Genomic DNA, 20,613 nt, shown 5'->3' on the forward strand with positions numbered 1-20,613 from the left:
CTCAGTTAGCACTGATGTGTACTTTTAGGGACTGCCTCTGCAAGCACGGATGCGACATTCTTAAATAACATGGAGATGGTAAAGGGAACTCTGTGCTTTAAATGTTATCGCCTGTAGAGGATCCTGTCAAAGGTTACCTCTTGGTAAATACTCCTCTAAAACTAGAGCCCATTCCATATATATAACCTTTTGTACAGTTTACCTTTGCACTGTTCAACCAGTGCAGCAAAAGTGATTTATTTAACTTAGCATTTTCTGTCACCTTCCTGACCATAAAGCCCTCCTTGCTCATTCAGTATATCCATTTGTTCCCTTTTTTTTTTTTTTTTTTTTGTGTTTAGCATAACCACATCACTCCGTGGGAGTAGTCCTATTTCAGAGGGGAAATCACTTTTTGTTAACCTCTTTTTAGACTCTGGTGGGTGAAAGTTGAGTGCTAGTGGGCTGCTCTGTAAAGTCTGAGGTTTTTGCATTATGTCCATAATATCGCTGTAAGCAGCGGGTGCTCCTAGGACAGAGTATGTGAATGTTGCTGCCATAGTCTGGTCAAGCTACTGCTCATGCGCTGCTTAGCTGTTGCTGAGCCTTCATTTCATCGATTGGCCAGATGTGAAGTGGCACATTTTAGATGCCCCAAGGGAGGTGGCAGCCTTGTCTCATTGAACCAAGGGAGCTGGTGGTCTAGCTTTAGTGGTTATCTTTATGCTAAAGTTTTTAATGCTTTAACTGTTTTCAAGCAAATTTGTAGGTGGAGGTCTGATAGGCTGGTGGTGATCAGACCATCTCTATGCACCTAACAATGTAGACTTTCTACAGACCATCTCTGTGCACCTAAACAACCATGTAGATTTTGTAGATTCATAGATTAGTACTAAGCTAACTGCCGTTGCGAGCCATTTTAAGCCTAGCCAATTATCCCTTGAGACTCAAACCCTCCACCTTGTATTTGTAAGGCAAACACCTTAACCATTAGTCCACCCTCCCAACCCTTTTCACCTAGGCATAGTGCGTTTGATGTCTCTGTGCAGGAGAAGTGCAGGAGTACTGGCCGTGGTGCAAGTGCCTGACAGCTGCCCTGAGTAAGACTGGTACTTTAATCCAAGTCCCAAAGTCTGAAGATGACAAGTTAACAGCTGTTACTCTTTGCCATAATGCTGCTGGACCTACCATCTGATTCAAAAACGTATTTTCCCAGTAGAAGCATCAACAATCTGTGCTTGTCTACTTGGGTTTTAGTCGTGATATACCGTGCCTTCATTCTCATTGTTTCACAGATTGAACACTGCAGCAAACAAAGGTGCAACTTTATCTTTTTGTTCTTTCTAATGTGTTAAGTTTTATAGGTTCCTGGGTAGGTACTAGGCTATCTGCCCTGGGGCATATATAAGCCTAGCCAAAAATGTTCTTGTGTTCTTTTTGTATGTTTTTTGGATCTGAAACAGATGGCAGGTCCAGCAGCATTTTGGTACAGAGATTAAGAGCTGTTAATTTGTTATTTTTAGACTTGTATATGCAACATGTTTTGTGGTTCGCAGTCCTTATTGCCTGCTAGAATTATTTCAGCTGGTTGTAGTGATGACTTCCACTTTTGATGCTCTGTTTTCTGTTGCACGTCTCTGGGCAGTTTAATTTTGCCCAGCCTTTTGCGTAATGGACTAATCCTAGGGGTTTTGCCACAGTGCGTATTTCTGATGGAATTCACATCCAGCCCAGGCTAGGTATGGCGTGCACAAATGGTGAGGCTGTAGTTCCCTTAGCTGCTTTACAGGACTAAACATAATTTTGGTGTCTGGTAGGCCTTAAGGTAGTATGTTAAGACGGTTGAGTCTGTAAAACACTGATAGGCCTTGCAATCTCTGAATCCACCTTAACAGCTTTAGGGGTTGCAAATAGTTGTATCCGCAGATGTTGCAGAATCCCTGCTTTTTCAAGGTCTACTGATCTTTGACTGAAAACTATGATTTTGTTACATATGTTAAAAGGAGGGGAAGCACCGGCAAACTGGAAGAAAGCTGTAGTGGCTGTAAAACCGAAAGACTGTAAAGACCCATCAGACCCAGCTCCATATAAGTGAATTTCCAATTTAAACCATCAAGTGTCTATAATAACTAAAAGAATGAAAAAGGTGTTACCAAAATTGATAGCTATGGATCATTGTGGTTTTGTGTAGTGGAGGCAAACATTTGGTATTAATAGAACAATGATGATCCAAAGGGAAGCAGAGTGTTAGTGAAACTGTATGCAGACAAAGCTTTAGAGTAAGCTGGGATTTTGAGCAGAGCAGTGGAAACACTTGCATTCACTGATGCAGTAATTTTTGCCTCCCGTCCTTATGCAGGATTTGCTGAATTCTGCCAGTCTTGTCAATAAATGTTCATTATATTGTGGTGTTTACATTCTAGAAGCCTCCTGTAGGGCTACAGCTACTGATTCTGTTAGAAGGCATGCTTGGCTCAGGGAGCAGCCCCTACCAGAGCCTGTCAAGGCCAAGCTTTTAGATGTACCTTTGCATAAGGACAGTCGTTTTGGTAGCAAAGCAGAGGGAAGTGATCAAGAAGATGGAAGACGAGGCCAAGTCTATGCAGACGGACTTTCTGCAAGTTCAGCTTCCTTGCTTTAGCAGTAATTACCCTTCTTAAGAGTTGGACGTTCCCTGATACCAGTAGACAGAGCCGTTCTATGACTAGAGGTTACGACTCTTCTAGGGGACAGATGGATACCCCTCAAATGTCTAAGCGTTGGCAGGCTTCCTCTTCCAAGGCAGGAAGTACTAAGTCTGCATCTCAGTCTAAACCTTCTCAGGCTCTGTCCAACTTCTGCCTGTTGCTGCCTGCCCGGAGAGTCCTTAAAGGGGGAAGGTTGGCCCTTTTTACAAATATCTGGGCCAGCATCATGGATGACAAATGAGTACTCAGAACTGTATACGATTTTTTCCACACCTTTCCGGTACCCTAAGGATTCCCGGGCACTCCTGAACTCTTTCTTGATGATTCCAAAGTTCAGAATGCTTGCTCTGCATCAGTTGCTGCCAATGTTAGAAAAGGATTCCTGGCTGGTAATGTTGGATCTCAAAGAAGCTTATCTGCACATCCGTATCAGGGAAAGCTGCAGGCAATACCTTCGTTTCAGGGTGGCAAGCAATATTATCAATTCTCTGTGCTGCCATTTGGCTTATCTACTGCTCTCGGAGTTTTCACTAAGTGCCTGGCTCCAGTCCTTGCTTTTTGCAGGCAGAAGATTCAGATTTATCCGTACTTGGACGACTGTCTAATTCAAGCAAATTCTCGAACAGTTTAAGGATCTAGAATTTGTAAAGACTCATCTCTTCCCTGGGTTACACTTTCAACATGGAAAAGTCAAAAATTGTGCCATCCAAAGAGATGACATTCCTGGGTGCGAGTCTGAACACAGCCGCCCAGATGATGCATCTCACCCAGGAGAAGCAGACAACTCTTTCAGTTTACTTCAAGGACTTGGAAGCCTGTCCCAGCTCCCTGTAAGGAAATAGCTGCAAGCTCTGGGATTCATGGCCTCTTGTATTCTTATGATTCCATATGCAAGACTGCATGTGCGGAAATTGCAATGGTACCTCAGGAACATTTGGTGTTAAAGAAACGAAACTCGGAACCAAAACCAAATAAAAAAATGTGGTCCACGGCAGTGAAAAGTGAGAGCCAGTAGTGATATCCAAAAGATGTATTTATTAGAACACAAAACAAATCCTTAAAGTGCTTTCACTCAGTGTAATACTGAGCTTTATCAAGATAACAGCAAGAGACAACTGATCTTGTTTAAATAAATGCATAAAGATCATGTGATCCGTTAATTACTCAATAGCTAGTTTTAAAAGTCAGATGCTAAACAGTTATATAAAATCTATAAAATCCCAATAAATGCACTTTTATAAATATTTAAAAAGTCACATAATAAATATATATATATATATATATATATATATATATATATATATATATATATATATATATATAATAGTTGACTGAAAACCACCACAGAAGTAAATCAGACCAGGAACAGGATTCTTGCACCAAACGATACTCTTTTATTGTAAAACCACAATAAATTGTTCAAAAGATGTTGAGCGCTTTCTTAACTAAGATTAGATGCTGCTAAATGGCCAGGATTAAATGATAGTATGAATTTAAGTAGCGTTTTAAAATTAAGAAGGGCCAAGTTAAGATTTAGGAAGAAATTAATATTATCATTATATTTATTACTATTATTATTCATTACATTAGAGAATTGTTATATTGTACTATTTCATTATTTTATCATTTCATTGTATTTCAATGTTTTTCCATTTTTTTACACATTAACAGCAATATATTTGTTAAATCTATGCAAACGGTTTTATGAAATAATATATACAATATTTAACATTATTTATTATATATATATTATGTGACTTTAAATGTTTATAAAAGTGCATTTATTGAGATTTTATAGATTTTATATAACTTTGTGTTTAGCATCTGACTTAAAACTAGCTATTAATTGAGTCTAACGGATCACATGATCTTTATGCATTTATTTAAACAAGATCAGTTGTCTCTTGCTGTTATCTTGATAAAGCTCAGTATTGCACTGAGCGAAAACGCTTGAAGGATTTGTTTTGTGTTCTAATAAATGCATCTTTTGGCGATCACTACTGCCTCTCACTTTTCACTGCCGTGGACAACATTTGGTGTTAACACACACAGGACCTGGATGTGATAATTCCTCTGCTTCCATGTCTGCAGACAGAGTTTCTATGGTAGGCAGCAGCCTGTCTACAGAACAAAGGCGCATGCCTTTTCGCCCACCCCTGACCACTCAAGTTCTTACCACAGACGCATCGGACTACGCTTGAGCTCTCCTGGATGGCAGATGCATACAGGGAAGTTGGAATGCCCAGCAGATGCACCTGCACATAAATTTAAAGGAGTTGATAGCAGTCCAGCAGGCCTTACTAGCTTTCAAGTATCTTCTTTCTCCAGGGACCCTGCTTGTCAGGACAAACAACACCACAGTCATGTGGTACATCAGCAAGCAGGAAGAGACCCGTTCTTGCCTCCTGTGCAGACAGAGCATGAGTATTTGGTTCGTAACAGCATCCCTGAGCCTGCATCTCTTAGCTCAGTTTCTTCCAGGAAGGCTCAATGTTTTGGCAGACCAGTTGAGCAGACAGACCGATCCTCACGAGTGGCAGCTGAACAGAGCAGTTTTTTACAGCCTCGTTCAACGTTGGAGCACACCTCAGGAGGATCTTTTCTCCTCCCCAGACAACTGTCTTCTACCTCTTTTATTGCTGAATGACCAAGGGCTATTATCATAACTCCAGACTGGCCCAGACAGCATTGGTATCCACTGCTTCGCAGTCTCACCCAATTTCCTCCTCGGCATCTTCCTTTGAAGCCAGATCTTTTGGTTCAGGAAGGGGGAACATTCTACATCCTAATCTTCAGTCTCTACATTTGGCAGCTTGGCTCGTATGACTCTTTCCTTTTCTTCTTCCCTTTCCCAGCAGGTGGTTGATGTGCTGAGGGAGGCCAGGAGGCCTAGCACTAGGAAGTCTTATGCTGGCAAATGGGAAAGATTCTCTCATTGGCTGCACGCTAGAGGGGAATCTTCTTCTCCGTCTACCCTTCCTCTGATCCTGGAATACCTGGCTGATTTGCTTCAGGGTGGTCTTTTCTTTTTCCTCTGTCAAGGTCCATGCTTCAGCCATTTCTGCTCATTTTTCTTTTGAACAACCCATTTTTTCTCATCCTCTGAAAATGTTTCTCAGAGGTGCTTGCAACTTAAAACCTCCCAGAAGGGCGCCTACTCCAGCGTGGGATCTTAATTTTGTTCTAGAGAAACTCGCTGATGTTCGTGCATACAGCTGCAGTCATAACAGATGGGTTATCCTGCCGTCAGGCAGGTTCTCGGTCGGCCGAATTCCAAAGTCTAGGTCCGGCGTCGGTTGTCGTCTCTTCTTCCCTGACATCATAAAACCGTTTGCATAGATTTAACAAATATATTGCTGTTAATGTGTAAAAAAATGGAAAAACATTGATACAATGAAATGATAAAATAATGAAATAGTACAATACAACAATTCTGTAATGTAATGAATAATAATAGTAATAAATATAATGATAATATTAATTTCTTCCTAAATCTTAACTTGGCCCTTCTTAATTTTAAAACGCTACTTAAAAGAACCAGCCGACAACATTTTCTTCAGTCTTTCTTGCCACGCAGTGCCCGAAGCAGAAGCAGTTAAAGCGCCGGTCGGCCAGCTCCTGAAATTACGAAAATTTTGCAACCGAAGTCTTCTTGAAAGCCAAGTACCCCGTTGGAGAAACTTTTCTTGCCTCAGACCCCGTTGGGGAAACTTTTCTTGCCTCAGACCGATGTCAGACAAAGTTAATAATTGTATTTCATGTGGGAAGGAAATACCGCATAAGGATTTTCATTCCTTCTGCATTCCTTGCTTAGGCCCAGACCACGACGTCTCGGTCTGTCGTTTTTGTGCTACATTCAACAAACGCACCATTAAGCGTCGGGCGGAGTTCGCCCAGCACTATTTTGGCAAAAAATTTAACTATATTATGTCGTTGGATACTCAAGACTCCAGTTTTGTCTAAAAAAACCCAAAGATAAGGACCGACACACTAGGTCCGCGGCCTCTACCGACACCACACCAAAGCAGACTACAGGTGGTCCGGTTCTCAGTGAGGCGCCTACGCAGCCCCTGCCTACCGACGGCACTTCATTGGCGGTGTCTTCTGTGCCCGAGGTCGCAGGCTCCTCGGCCCACACCCAGACTACAGATACCGAAGCCACTCTTGGTGGTGAATCTCAAAATGTAGACAGGTCTGCCTCCTCTCAAGGTGTCTTCAGACCTTCCTCTTTCTTTTCCATCAAGGCTTTCACTAAGTCTAAAGCAGCCATGCATTCTAAGAGACAAGCTACACATGGCCCTTTTCCAGCCCCCATGCCTAAAAAACCGATGCTTAAAATGGCTGAGGATTTAATTACCCCCCCCCCCCCAGACAAAAGGCCCAGAGTGGAGGAAGAATCCCCCTCCTCTGACCAGGCCTCCATTATTTCAGAGCACTCTGAACAAGAACATTCTTACTCTCCTTTTGAAGATTCTGATGCAGAGGAGTCCATTCCCTCTGCCCCCCCCCCCCCCCCCAAAATTCAAGATGCTCACATTACAGCAGCTTCTTCCCATGCTGGGCAAGGAGTCTTGGCTGGTAACATTGGACCTCAAGGAGGCATACCTGCATGTCCCACTCAGACAAAATTGCAGAAGATACCTCACATTTCTTGCAGGTTCAACCCATTATCAATTCTCTGCATTGCCCTTTGGCTTATCTACTGTGCCCAGCGTATTCACGAAATGCCTGGCATCAGTAATCGCCTACTGCAGACTTCAAGGGATACAAATATACCCATATTTGGACGACTGCCTGATCCAAGCGGACAGCAAGCGCATACTTATCTGGCTTTTGTAATAATGTTGAATCTCTGGGATACACAGTCAACAAAAAGAAATCAAGGCTAATACCCTCTCAGAAAATAATTTTCCTGGGTGCCAACTTGGACACAAACACCCAGATGGGCCTACCTCACGCCAGAGAAGCAGGGACAACTAACTCAATACTTCAGAACACTAGCAAATTTCACCAGGCTGACTGAAAGGAAAATCTTGCAGGCTCTGGGATTCATGGCATCTTGCATCCTACTAATCCCATGTGCAAAGCTGCATATGAGGAAACTTCAATGGTACCTGAAAAACCTATGGTCTCAACACAGCCACAGTTTGGAAACAATAATACCACTAATTCCATGTCTTCAAAAGGAATTTCTCTGGTGGTCTCAAGCATGCCAAACAAACACAGGTCTCCCATTCTGCAAGCCTCAAGCAAATCAAGTCATCACAACAGATGCCTCTGACTACGCCTGGGGGGCGCACATGACAGATCGGTGCATTCAGGGCAAATGGTCCCAAAAAGAAACGCACCTTCACATCAATCAAAAGGAAATGCTAGCAGTAATAAATGCTATTATAGCTTTCAAAGACCTTCTGCATCCAGGTCAGCTATTGATAAGGACAGACAACACCACAGTAATGTGGTACATAAACAGGGAGGAACTCATTCATACCCCCTATGCAGGCTGGCCATGTCACTTTGGAACATGGCTCTGGAATTACAAGTCTAACTTCAAGCACAGTACTTGCCAGACAAGGAAAACACGCTGGCAGACAACCTAAGCAGAAATATGACCGATCCACACGAAAGGAAGCTGCATCCTCAAGTTTTTACAGAGATAATTCAAGCATGGGGAAGGCCAGACATAGATCTCTTTGCCTCCCACAAAAATCACCAATTGACAAAATTCTGCTCAAGGACTTTTCATCCAAAGGCCTGGAGAGTGGACGCTCTCTTTCAGTTGGACAACCATGACAGTGTATGCCTTTCCACCTCTTCCTCTGCTGCCCAAAGTTCTATTAAAAACCAGAGCAGACAGACCAAAGAGGATTCTCATTGCTCCAGACTGGCCAAGACAGCACTGGTACCCACTCCTGAGGAGCCTGACGCATTCCCCTCCATGGACCCTACCTCTAATGCCTCTTCTGACTTAGCACAGCTTCAAAACTCTTCAGTCAGCTGAAAACACTCAATCTGGCCGCATGGAAGATTCCTTAACATCACAACAGACCCTACTCTCCAAGGAGGTGCAGGGTGTCATTTTGGAGGCCAGAAGGCCGTCTACGAGAAAAGCTTACGCCGTCTACGAGAAAAGCTTACTCCGCAAAATGGAAACTGTTTTGTGCCTGGAATGAGAAAAAGGGCCAGAATTCTGGAAAACTGAATTTACCTCCAATATTACAGTATCTAGCTGAGCTGCTAATCAGTGGACTTTCATTCTCCTCCAAAATCCATGCCTCAGCCATTTCTGCAGAATACAACACTGATCCACCCTTATTCTCACCCCCTCTTAAGACAGTTCCTCAGAGGGGCTAAGAATATAAAACCCCCAAGGAAACAACCAATACCTACGTGGGACCTCAATTTCATTCTAGAAAAGCTGACCTTTCCTCCTTTTGAGCCAGCTGCCTCAACAGATTTGCAATATTTGTCCTGGAAAACGGCTTTCCTTCTGGCTATCACCTCTGCTCGTAGGGTATCGGAACTACAAGCCCTCATGGCTGTGCAGCCTTTTATCTTCCATCGGGACAGAGTTTCCTTACGAACCAACCCGTCCTTTATGCCAAAGGTGGTATCCAGGGTAGCTTTGAATCAGGCTATACACTTACCTACCTTTTACCCTAATCCTCAAAACAAAGGGGAGAGACTACTACATTCCTTGGACATTCACAGACAGCTGCGCTATTATTTGGACAGAACAAAGCCTTTCAGAAAATCAGAACAGCTCTTTGTGTCCTATGCTATAGGAGCTCAAGGGAAGCCAATTTCCAAACAGACCATTTCAAAATGGATAGCCCACTGCATACGTTTGTTACTCTCTTCATGGTAAAACTGTACCTGCAGGCATCAGATCTCACTCCACAAGGGCCATAGCTACCTCTGCAGCTTTCCTCAGAGGAGTTCCTACCAACGATATCTTGGAAGCAGCCACTTGTTCTGTGCATACCTTCTCCAAGCACTACCACCTACCATTATACTCCAAAACTAGAGCAGGTTTTGCCACTGCAGTCTTGCAGGGCATCCTGGCTCCTCCTAGTTCCACCTAGTGCCTACCACCCCTTTCTTAGCTTTGGGATTCTACCCATCTGTTATGACTGCAGCTGTATGCACGATGAACATAGTACAGTTTTGTACCTACCATAAATGTAGATGTTCGAGTGCTAATATAGCTGCAGTCCAGGTTTCCCTCCCTCCTTCCCCTCTTGGGACAGGCCTATTGGCTAACACCTCCTCATACATCCTGATTGGGGTATTCATTTATGGTGTATTTGCTTGCAACTACGGTATTTTGATTATTTTGCATTGTTTTATTACACAAATTTATGTATTGCCTTCCTTCTGGGGGCACCTGACATCTGGGGCAAGAAAAACTGAAGAAAATGGCGTCGGCTGGTTCTTTTATACCCCTGTCGCACTGACGTCGGGGAAGAAGCGACTACAACCGACGCCGGGCCTAGACTTTGGAATTCGGCCGACCGAGGACCCGCCTGACGGCAGGATAACCCATCTGTTATGACTGCAGCTGTATTAGCACTCTAACATCTACATTTATGGTAGGTACAAAACTGTACTTTCCTTTTGAGCTAGCTGCCACTGCAGATTTAAAGTTTCTCTTGTGGAAGACTGCCTTCCTTTTGGCTATAACTTCAGCAAAGAGGGTTTCGGAGTTGCAAGCTTTGGCTGTGGAGCCTTTTCTTATTTTCCATGCAGATCGGGTCTCTCTCAGAACCAACACCTCCTTTATGCCTAAGGTGGTTTCTAGCCTGACAGTTAATCAGTCCATCCACCTTCCTACCTTCTTTTCTAATCCTCGAAATAGAGGTGAAAGGATCCTACATTCTCTTGATGTGCATAGGCAGCTCAGGTTTTACCTGGACAGGACTAAAGACCTTCGGAAATCAGCTCAGTTATTGTCAGCTTTGCCCCTGGAGCCCAGGGCAAGGTTATTTCTAAATGGATTGCTCATTGTATTGCTTTATTCCTTTCATGACAAGGTTCCTCCTCAAGGGGTTAGGACCCACTCAACTAGAGCAGCTTCCACTTCTGCAGCCTTAAGGGGTGTCCCTACTAAAGACATTTTGGAGGTTGCCACATGGTCTTCTGTTTACACTTTCACAAAGTATAATTTGCCTTTGTTTTCAAGAGCCGGGGCAGGGTTTGCCACTGCTGTTCTGCAGGGCATTATCTCCAATCCTTGATTCTGTTGGTTCCTCCTCCCTTTTCTCTGCGCTGTGGTAATCAACCCATTAGTTAGGACTGCAACAGTGAAACACGAAGATAATACAGTTGTGTACACTTACCATAAATGTAGATGTTGAAGTGTATTCACTGTTGCAGTCCTGTTTTCCCTCCCCCTTTTCTCCTTTCCTAAGATACAGGCTAAATTTGGTTTAAGCCTTGTTTTCTGGGGACTCCTGACTGTTATGGCAAGAAAGACTGCGGAAGTGACGTCGGCTGCCTCCTTTTTATATCTAACACCCTGACGTCCTTTACAATCGACGACAGCTGACGTCATCGCTTACCTTTGGTATTCTGGCCGATAGAGGGCTACCGGGAGCCAGATAACCTATTGGTTAGGACTACAACAGTGAATACAGTCTAACATCTACATTTATGGTAAGTGTACACAACTGTACTTTTTTGATCATAACAGCTTGGGCATGGGTTCTTCTGTCAGTTTTTGTGCGTTAGTTCTGGCATGTTTCCAAGAAGTGTCAGTTTGTGTGTTAGTTCTGGCATGTTTCCAAGAAGCAGCTTTCTACCTGGTAGCACACATAATCTGTTATGACTAACATAGGCATAGTTCAGTGTACTACTTGTTGTTTTGAGCCAATCAGGCATCTGGAAATAAACCCCTACATCACCTGATGGATTGTCAACTGGCTCACAGATTGGATGCAGATAATCAGAATAGGGGATGTTATCCCCTAGAGACTAGTCGCCAGTGGAGTCCTGGGTTCTGCACTTCAACCTCTCCTTTTTGGCATCATCTTTTTATGAATAAAAGCTAATACCAAAGGGCTCTGGCTGAAGTTTGCAAATGGCTGCAGTATAGGAGCAGTAATTGAATCCCCAATTAAATTTGCTGTCCTGCAGGAAGGTATGTCCCAAATAACTGGTGCCAAAATCTTGGACTGAAACTAAATGTCAAAAATGCTTTATTGTAACCTTTGGGAAGTCCTCTACCCTAGGGAACTACCACATTGACAGTGCATCCCTGAGTTGACCCATTTGTTTGGGTTTGTGGGAATTTACGTGGATAGGAACCTGACTTTGACCAACATGTGTCCATTGTTTCAAGTAAGTCCTATATTGCATAGCTTAACAAAGGAATTGTATCTAGATATAACTATGTCTTCTGCTTAATGAGTCATGAGTAAAGGGAGACCATCATTGAATGTAATGCACCCTTTGACGTGTATTTGTTCAGACACATCCAGCAACTACAACACCCACATAAATGCCTTCCCAAAAGAATACAAGGCCTAAACATGTCCTTGGACAGACCCGCTCTACTTGGTATCGTACAGACTGCTAAAAGATGACCTGTGTCTGGTATACAGTTGGCCTCCGACCCAATCACTGATGGCTTTACTACACACCAGGTCAGATGGCATCAGAAAATACTGTCTAGGCATCTATACCTCTTCTGCAACTTCAACGGAACAGTTTTGAGGGACAGGTATATTGTAAAAGGTACCACTTCTGGAACAGACCTCCCATTTACGTAAAACAAGTTCCCTGTCCATATTCAAACACTGCTTAGATCTACGGATGGGGGACAGAAAATTTGCCCAAGGACTGTCCCCGTACGAGTAATGGACAAGAGGCATCTGCTTAAAAGCTGTTTCCCATGCATGAGTCCCTTCGAATAATCTGTCATGATCATAGTTATTATGAGTAGTATATAATTTTCAACCATGGTATAGGTAAGGTCACTCTCTCTAGCTAAATGGGATGGGTTATTTTGGGCACAAAAAGGGAAATTTGGATAGGCTTAAAATGTCCAGCAAAAGCAGCTAGCCTAGTACTTTCCTATGAACCTATAAGCAGAAAGTGTTCCTAAGAACTAAGCCAACATGATGATGAAGAAAGATTTTGTCATTAGGGATGACTGCAATCAGGGGTATTGAAAAAGGGCAAGAAGGGACTGGAATTTACTGGAGAGAATTGGCAAAGGAACCAAGGTATTGGGAAGCACATATCTAAAGTGGGAAAGATAATCGAATGGGACGAAGCCAAGAAGGCATTTGAACTGCAGGCTAGAGACTACTGTTTGGGGATTGATACAAGAGTTTAGGCAAAGAGGAATAGGGAATCCTAAGTGACAGACCTGCTCGGATAGATTTTTTAATTAAATCTAGAACATAAGCTGCTGTTGAAAAACAGATAATTAGTAGGGCATATAAAATACTGCATGATGACTATAGGAGTCAATCAGAGCAGGTTAGAAAAAATTGGGAAAAGATTGGAGAAGTAAGGGTAACCGTGGGAGGACATATGGCTCTCAAATATGCAGTAAAGTCTAGGAAGATTTAGGATTTTGCTTGGAAGTGTTTGGAATCTGCTTGCTGTATAAAAATACATATGCAAATAATTTTTCCTCGGGTAGAAGTTAATTATGTTGACTGCCAAAAAAAGCAATTGGTAGACCGTGGAAATTAGTTTAAACCAACCTATATTTGAAGTAATAAAGATAAAAAAAGTGGGATCTTTAGAAAACTCTAGGAGCAAATTGCATGAAAAAAATGGAAATTGTGGGAACAGTTCACGCATGGTAATGTTTGGAGGAAGTGTTGGGTTTAAGGGAAGGCAGGAAATTATTTTATGTGATGTTGAATTAATGTACAAATATATGCAATATATAGTGTTTGCAACTAGGGTTGTCTGCCTTTTGTCTTAAGTAATGATTCAGTAAAAGTGTTAAAACATGATTTTTAAAGTAAGAGCACAGAAATTAATAGCCAAGTAGTTGGGGGAGGGGGCATAAACTGCATATGCCATGTACACGTTTAGGCAAACACACAAGTTCTTGCCACCATTTTCAGATGATTCTTGCATGCCTGTCAGTCTGCAGAGTTTGAAAATGGGTGCAAACTCCATTGAAAAGTAAGCATATCCAGCCAAAAGTCAGGACATCTAATTAGCATAAAATGTCAGTACAAAATGCCACACAACCCTTCCTGCTTCCAGGAGGAATGTGGGATACTATTTAGAAACGCATTATGAGAAAAGTGAGAAAAATGATGGAAAAATACAAGTACATTATCAGAGACCGTGTACAGTCCGTAAACTTCAATGAATTACATTGCAAAATTCTACCACAGATGTAAGGTGTGTATCTGTTCAATTATTGGTGCCGCCAGTATGTTTATAGAGTAATTTTCTGTGTGCTCTAAAGCTTCTAAAATCGTGTGATGAGGGGATTCAGAATATTGAGTTGAAGGTTAATTTAGTCCTCGTAATAGGGACAACATGTGCAGGAGGTAAATCAGGCCTGAAATTAGAAAATTTCCCTTAAAATAGGGCAGTTAAAAGGTCAGAGTTCTTGCCACTCTCTCATATCACTCGCATAGAGCTGTAAGTGATAACGGTTGTAAAAAAATTGTCTGCAGTGTTACAGTGCGATTTGTTCTAGCTATGATTCTTAGCTTGTATAACATAATTGTGCTCTTAAATGTTTTTTTTTTTCTTCCCCTTATCTAGACTTCATATTCATCATCCATTTCAACCCCTGCACGAGTAGTGTTTCTACGTTTGGTGGCTTTCCTTGTCTGCCTTTTCTTGGTAGTGTTGGCTATTTATGGATCTCGTGACCCATTCTCTTCCGTCGCCATTGAAGACCATGTTACTGGAGAAAATACCAGGTCTTCTGTTGGAAATGCTTCTAATGGAGAGACTGCATTTAGGGAGAAAGGTACCAACCAGAACATCAGTGACTGGACAGATCTCTTCACTTTGCTACCAGAGGGTACCTTTGACAACATGAAGGCTGCATGGCAGTATGGACAGAGCAATCAAATTGCGGTAGTCTCTGTTGGATTCCTGACCTGTTTGCTGGCGGTGTTTTGGGGTGGATGGATTAGGTAATTCATTTTTGATGAAATCCTTTTTAAACCAGCAGTTGTATTGATTTTTACTGTGTAATCTGGAATTATTCCATAAACTGTGCTACTCTGTGCATTTAGTTGACTATTCTGTGGGAGAGAACACAGAATATAATGCAATTTTGATTTTGCAGCTTTCCTTCAACCCTCCCCCTTGGCCATCCCCACATTAACTCTGTGTAGAACTGGCTGTTGATGTACTTTACTGCTTTTGCTTTTCCTAAAATGGTGCAACTTGACTTGCTTTTTTCCTTGTTAAAAACCAGGTCCTGCTCTCATTTCATACCCTCCCTTTCCAGTGTGAAGATGGAGAGAGTATTTGTATAGCTGGTAATTCCATACAACATTCCAAGTTATCTGTTTTGTTCAACCTTGGACCATTCAGCCAGTGACTGCTCGTTACAGATGTTTAGTGTCGCATCTTAATTGGGTCATACCTTTGCAAACCTACATCACTTTGTACACTGTTCTGACAGTTCTGAACCTGTATGTAATGTAACAAATCAATTGTTGCCCTGCTTTCTTCATGGTCATGCGGATTTGAAGTGTGTCCTGATGAGCATTGAGATTAATGCATGAAACTAATCCTGGATAGCATCATAAAAACAGCAGTTAAACACAGCAGAACGTGTGCTGTGACGCATCATTTTACTTTTCCCGTTGCATCTTTTCTGCACCCGTGTAGCCCATTTGTTGCCACTCCACAGGTAAGGTGTGGTCCATGTAGCCCTTCTAGGAGCAAGAGCCAAGAAATGAAGAGTGAATAACCTCCTAGCGTCAGATTGGAGACATTTGTGACTGACTCCAGGGTTCAGAATGAAATGGGTTCCATATGAAATGGATACCAGCAAGGGCATTTCACTTGCTTCTGCGAGTGCACACCTCTCTGGACTGCCATGCCATTTTGAATCCAGTTCTCCCCTGGGATTTGTTGCCACCACCGGGGGACTTTCATTTGGGGTGATCACATAGCGATGTTCCTTCTAAAGAGACGCGCGTCGACAGAGCTTTATCACTCCTCCGTTCCCCCACACCAGCTCCAACAGACACCCGAGGTTGACAGTTTGTAATTGAGACTCATTATGCTCAGACTATTTCAGGACTCTCGCTATAGTCTTGTGATATGTCTGAGATTGCTCTCTGAGAATTCCCTTGCCTCTACGATGTAGTCTCAGAGTTAGTATATGTAAGTAGAGGGGGTGCAGGGAGGTTTGCCCCTCCTGTAAAACACAGTATTAAAGGAGAGCAGCAATTTTTCAGCATTAATTGCTCTACTGTATTTTCATAGTGTTTTTTTTATAATTCTGTGACTCCATTGTGAGTCTCATGATTTTGGGGAGCTGCTATTCATATGCTACTTTCTGGGCAGTAGTAAGGAATTTATACCTCTGCATCAAAGTTTAGTATCATTTTATGCAAGTTTTATGTTTATTTTTTTATCTGAGCACAAGACACTATTCACCATGGTGTTAACATTGCACCATTCCCATACCCTTTTGGGTTGTACAGTTAAGTTGAGTTCTGCAGAGCAGTGACTTTTTCCTCTCTGCTCAGACTACCTGATATGCCATATTCATATTTTTACTCCATGTATGGAATGTTGCTGACGTGTACTTAAACGGGCAAGTGCAGTGTTGAAAGAGTGCTCCCTACAGATACCATGATTTAAGACCAGTCTTCAAATAACCCAAGTTAAACTTTTATTCGAACACTGGGGTTTAACCCATACTCTTCTTGCTTATTTATAGTCTCTCCTCTTAGCTAGAATGGCTACAGAAGACTAAGAAGCTCAGTCTAGTGTGAGAAGTAGTTGATAAAAATGTCTAAGGTAAGAGGATTGATATCTGCATGTCTAATGTACTGGTAGGAGAAACAAAGTGCAAACGCAAGTGAATTTCAACTAAGTGGTTTTATCTTGTGTAGGAATAAAATAACAGTTCAAATAAGGGTGTTTGGCATTGAGTGCATCTGCTGTACACTGTTCAGCTAGCCTGTACCAGAAGCTAACCGATAAGCTTTCTGTCATGTCATAATTCTGTGTGTATTCAACTAGGTGGGATTTACATTCCTAGGTTTATAGGAGATACTGGTGTAAAGACTTAGCCCTTACAAGTCTAGCCAATATAACTCAATTTTACCCAATGTATGGCCCCTCGGAGCAAGAGGTTGTCATGGGTTTTTGCTTGTGCTTTGATTAATTTTGCAGATTGCTCCTGTACATTAGGGACATGGGCACTACCTTCAGTTTGAAATTGCGATTCCTCATCCATTGATCCAAATTGCGATTGAGTCCCAGGGAAGGGATGAGCTTGTGAATAGGAAGCCTGACCCCAAAAAGAGGGGTGTGTGTGGTGTGTGTGTGTGTGGTGTGTGTGTGTGTGGTGTGTGTGGTGTGTGTGTGTGTGGTGTGTGTGGTGTGTGTGTGTGTGTGTGTGTGTGTGTGTGTGTGTGTGTGTGTGTGTGTGTGTGTGTGTGTGTGTGGTGTGTGTGTGTGTGTGTGTGTGTGTGTGTGTGTGTGTGTGTGGTGTGTGTGTGTGTGTGTGGTGTGTGTGTGTGTGGTGTGTGTGTGTGTGTGTGTGTGTGTGTGTGTGGTGTGTGTGGTGTGTGTGTGTGTGTGTGGTGTGTGTGGTGTGTGTGTGTGTGGTGTGGTGTGTGTGTGGTGTGGTGTGTGTGTGGTGTGGTGTGTGTGTGGTGTGGTGTGTGGTGTGGTGTGGGTCTCCTCCAGGTTCCTGTCACAGGGATCTTACAGGACAAAACAATGGGGTGTATCCACCTCCAAATCAGGAAGTAGCAAAGCACCATCCTGCGGTAAACAGTCTCAATCACTTTCCTCTGCCATTTCCAAGCACTTAACTTTTGGCAGCCCCTTTAGGACGAAAACTAGCACTTTATGTTCAAAATTGGCATCTCATTACCCAGGACAAGTGGGTCTTAAATATAGTATCCCAGGGGTACAGATTTCATTTCCACACATTGCCAACTCCAAACAGATGGCCAGATCTGCCTTCAAATCAGTGGACAGAGGCCCAGAAACAAGTCATGTCCCTTATGGTTATAGGGCCTATTCAACCAGTACCAGAAAAGGAAAAAGGACAAGGTTTTTATTCAAGACTTTTCCTGGTACTCAGAAAAGACAAATCATGGCATCCAATCCTGGTCTTATCCATTCTAAATACTTTACTGGACATTCCAAAATTCAAGATGCTGACTCTACAACAGCTACTGCCTATGCTAGGCAAGAATGCCTGGTTGGCAACTCTAGACTTAAGGGGCTTACCTGCATATCTCAATCAGGGAATCTTGCAGAAGATGCCTCTGCTTCAAAGCAGGCTATTTGCATTACCAGTTCTCGGCACTGCCCTTTGGCATATCTACTGCGGCCAGGGTCTTTACAGAATGCCTGGCACCAGTGATTGCATTTTGCAGGCAAAGAAGCTTTCAAATTTATCCTTATCTGGATGATTGTCTAATCCAGGCAGAGGACAAGGACACTCTCTTCTACGACATCTGGCATTTGTAAAAAGGTTTCTAATATGCCTAGGGTACACCATAAATGAAAAGAAAAGAAATCACAACTGGTAACCTCTCAAATAATTACATTCCTTGGTGCAAGCTTGAATACAACTGCCCAGATGGCTTACCTCACGCCAGACAAACAAGTTCAGTTGATAACCTACTTCCTTGGAGTCAACATTGTCAGTCTGGAAGCAATGATTTCTCTCATTCCCTGCCTACAACAGGAGTTTCTTTGGTGGGCAAAGACATGTTACCAAAACAAGGGACTGTCCTTCACTCTACCCCCTGCCACCCAAACCCTAACTACAGCTGCATCAGACTATGCTTGGGGGGCCCACCTGGCAGGGAGATGCATTCAGGGCATATGGAGCCCAACCCAAATGCATTTGCATATCAACCAGAAAGAGATGCTAGCTGTTCAGAATGCTTTAACAGCCTTCAAGGACTTCCAGGACAACTGATAAAGACTGACAACACCACAGTTATGTGGTACATAAACAAGCAGGGGGGTACACATTCCTACCCCCTTTGTAGGCTAACCATGGCTTTGTGGAACACAGAGTTGACTTAATTACATCTTCAAGCTCAATTCCTGCCAGGAAAGCAAAATACTCTGACAGACGACCCAAGCAGAAATCTTACAGACCCACATGAATGGAAACTGTAGCCACAAATCTTCAGCATATTAACACAGAAATGGGGGAGCCCAGACATAGAGCTATTTGCCTCTCCCCAAAATTATCAGTTGGACAAATTCTGCACAAGAGCTCATCACAAAAAGCATGGAAAGTGGATGCCCTATACTTCAGCTGGAAAAACCTATCGGTCTATGCCTTTCCCCTTCTGCCTCTACTCTCCAAGGTCTTACTAAAAGTCAGACAGGAAAAAACAAAAATTATCCTAGTTGCTCCGGACTGGCCTAGCCAGCACTGGTACCCACTTCTAAGGAATATATCTCAGCTTCCTCCATGGTACTTTCCTCAAATACCTAGTCTACTGTCTCAGCAGAACTATTAAATTCTGCACACACTGCTCCAAACTCAATCTTGCAGCATGGCTGATCAACTAATTATTCAAACACCTCTCAGTAAATCTGTGATGGATGTCATTTTGGAAGCCAGAAGGCCTAGTACTAGAAAATCTTATGCTGATAAATGGAAGAGATTCTGTGTTTGGAACCAAGCACAAGGAACAGATGCAGCAAAGCCCCAGTATTCCTCAGATTTTATAATATTTGACTGAGATGCTTGACAAGGGCCTATCTTTTTCTTCAATAAAAATCCATGCCTCTGCCATCTTTGCTCATTACAACACAGAGCCTCCCCTCTTTTCTCATCCTCTGCTTAAACAATATCTTAGAGGGTCCAAAAATGTAAGGCCTCCCAGAAGATCACCAACTGCTGCATGGGACCTCAATTTTGTGCTGGAAAAACACTCGCTGCCTCCTTTTGAACCAGTAGCTACTGCAGGTATAAAGTTTCTATCTTGGAAAACAGCTTTTCTCTTGGCAGTCACTTCAGCAAGAAGGGTTTCAGAACTACAGGCTCTCATGGCAGTGGAGCCTTTTATTATATTTTACTCAGACAGGGTGTCCCTCAGGACCAATCATTTTATGCCTAAGGTGGTATCCAGTGTGGCTCTTAACCAGACTATTCATCTGCCAACATTTTACCCAAATCCGCAGAACAAGGGGAAGTGGATTCTGCATTCATTTGATGTACACAGACAACTAAGATTCTACTTGAACAGGACCAAATCTCAGTCTGAGCAACTACTGGTAGCATTTGCTGCAGGGTCAGAGGGGAAGGCTATATCAAAGCGGTAGCATTTGCTGCAGGGTCAGAGGGGAAGGCTATATCAAAGCAGACTATTTCTAAGTGGATAAGACACTGCATTTGTTTCTGCTACTTGCATCATGGTAAACCTGTGCCCAAGGGGATCAGATCACATTCCATCAGGGCTGCCTCTACTTCAGCAGCTTTTCTCAGAGGGGTTCCAACCCAAGGACATTCTAGAAGCTGCTACTTGGAGCTCTGTTCATACATTCACAAAGCATTATCATTTGCCTCACTTTTCCAAATCCAAGGCAGGCTTTGCCACTGCAGTTCCTTATAGCCGCTCCTAATGCTGTTTAGCTCCATCCTCCCATCCATAGCTTTGGGATTCTACCCAAATGTAATGACTGCAACAGTGAAACACGAAGAACATAGTACAGTTGTGTACACTTACCATAAATGTAGATGTTGGAGTGTATTCACTGTTGTAGTCCTGGTTACTCACCTGCC

At 42.8% G+C, this 20,613-nt stretch overlaps 1 protein-coding gene across 1 annotated transcript in view; it reads left to right on the plus strand.

The window, feature by feature from the left end:
* TMEM201 (transmembrane protein 201) overlaps nt 1-20,613 on the plus strand; it is a 1,168,219-nt gene that overhangs the window by 186,236 nt on the left and 961,370 nt on the right. The window contains exon 5 of the mRNA XM_044063116.1: nt 14,412-14,791. Within this exon, the coding sequence (XP_043919051.1) occupies nt 14,412-14,791 (380 nt within the window). The remainder of the gene's footprint in view (nt 1-14,411; nt 14,792-20,613) is intronic.

The sequence above is a fragment of the Protopterus annectens genome, chromosome 2.part1, assembly GCF_019279795.1.
Source record: "Protopterus annectens isolate FY-2018-M chromosome 2.part1, PAN1.0, whole genome shotgun sequence".
Classification (NCBI taxonomy): domain Eukaryota; kingdom Metazoa; phylum Chordata; order Ceratodontiformes; family Protopteridae; genus Protopterus; species Protopterus annectens.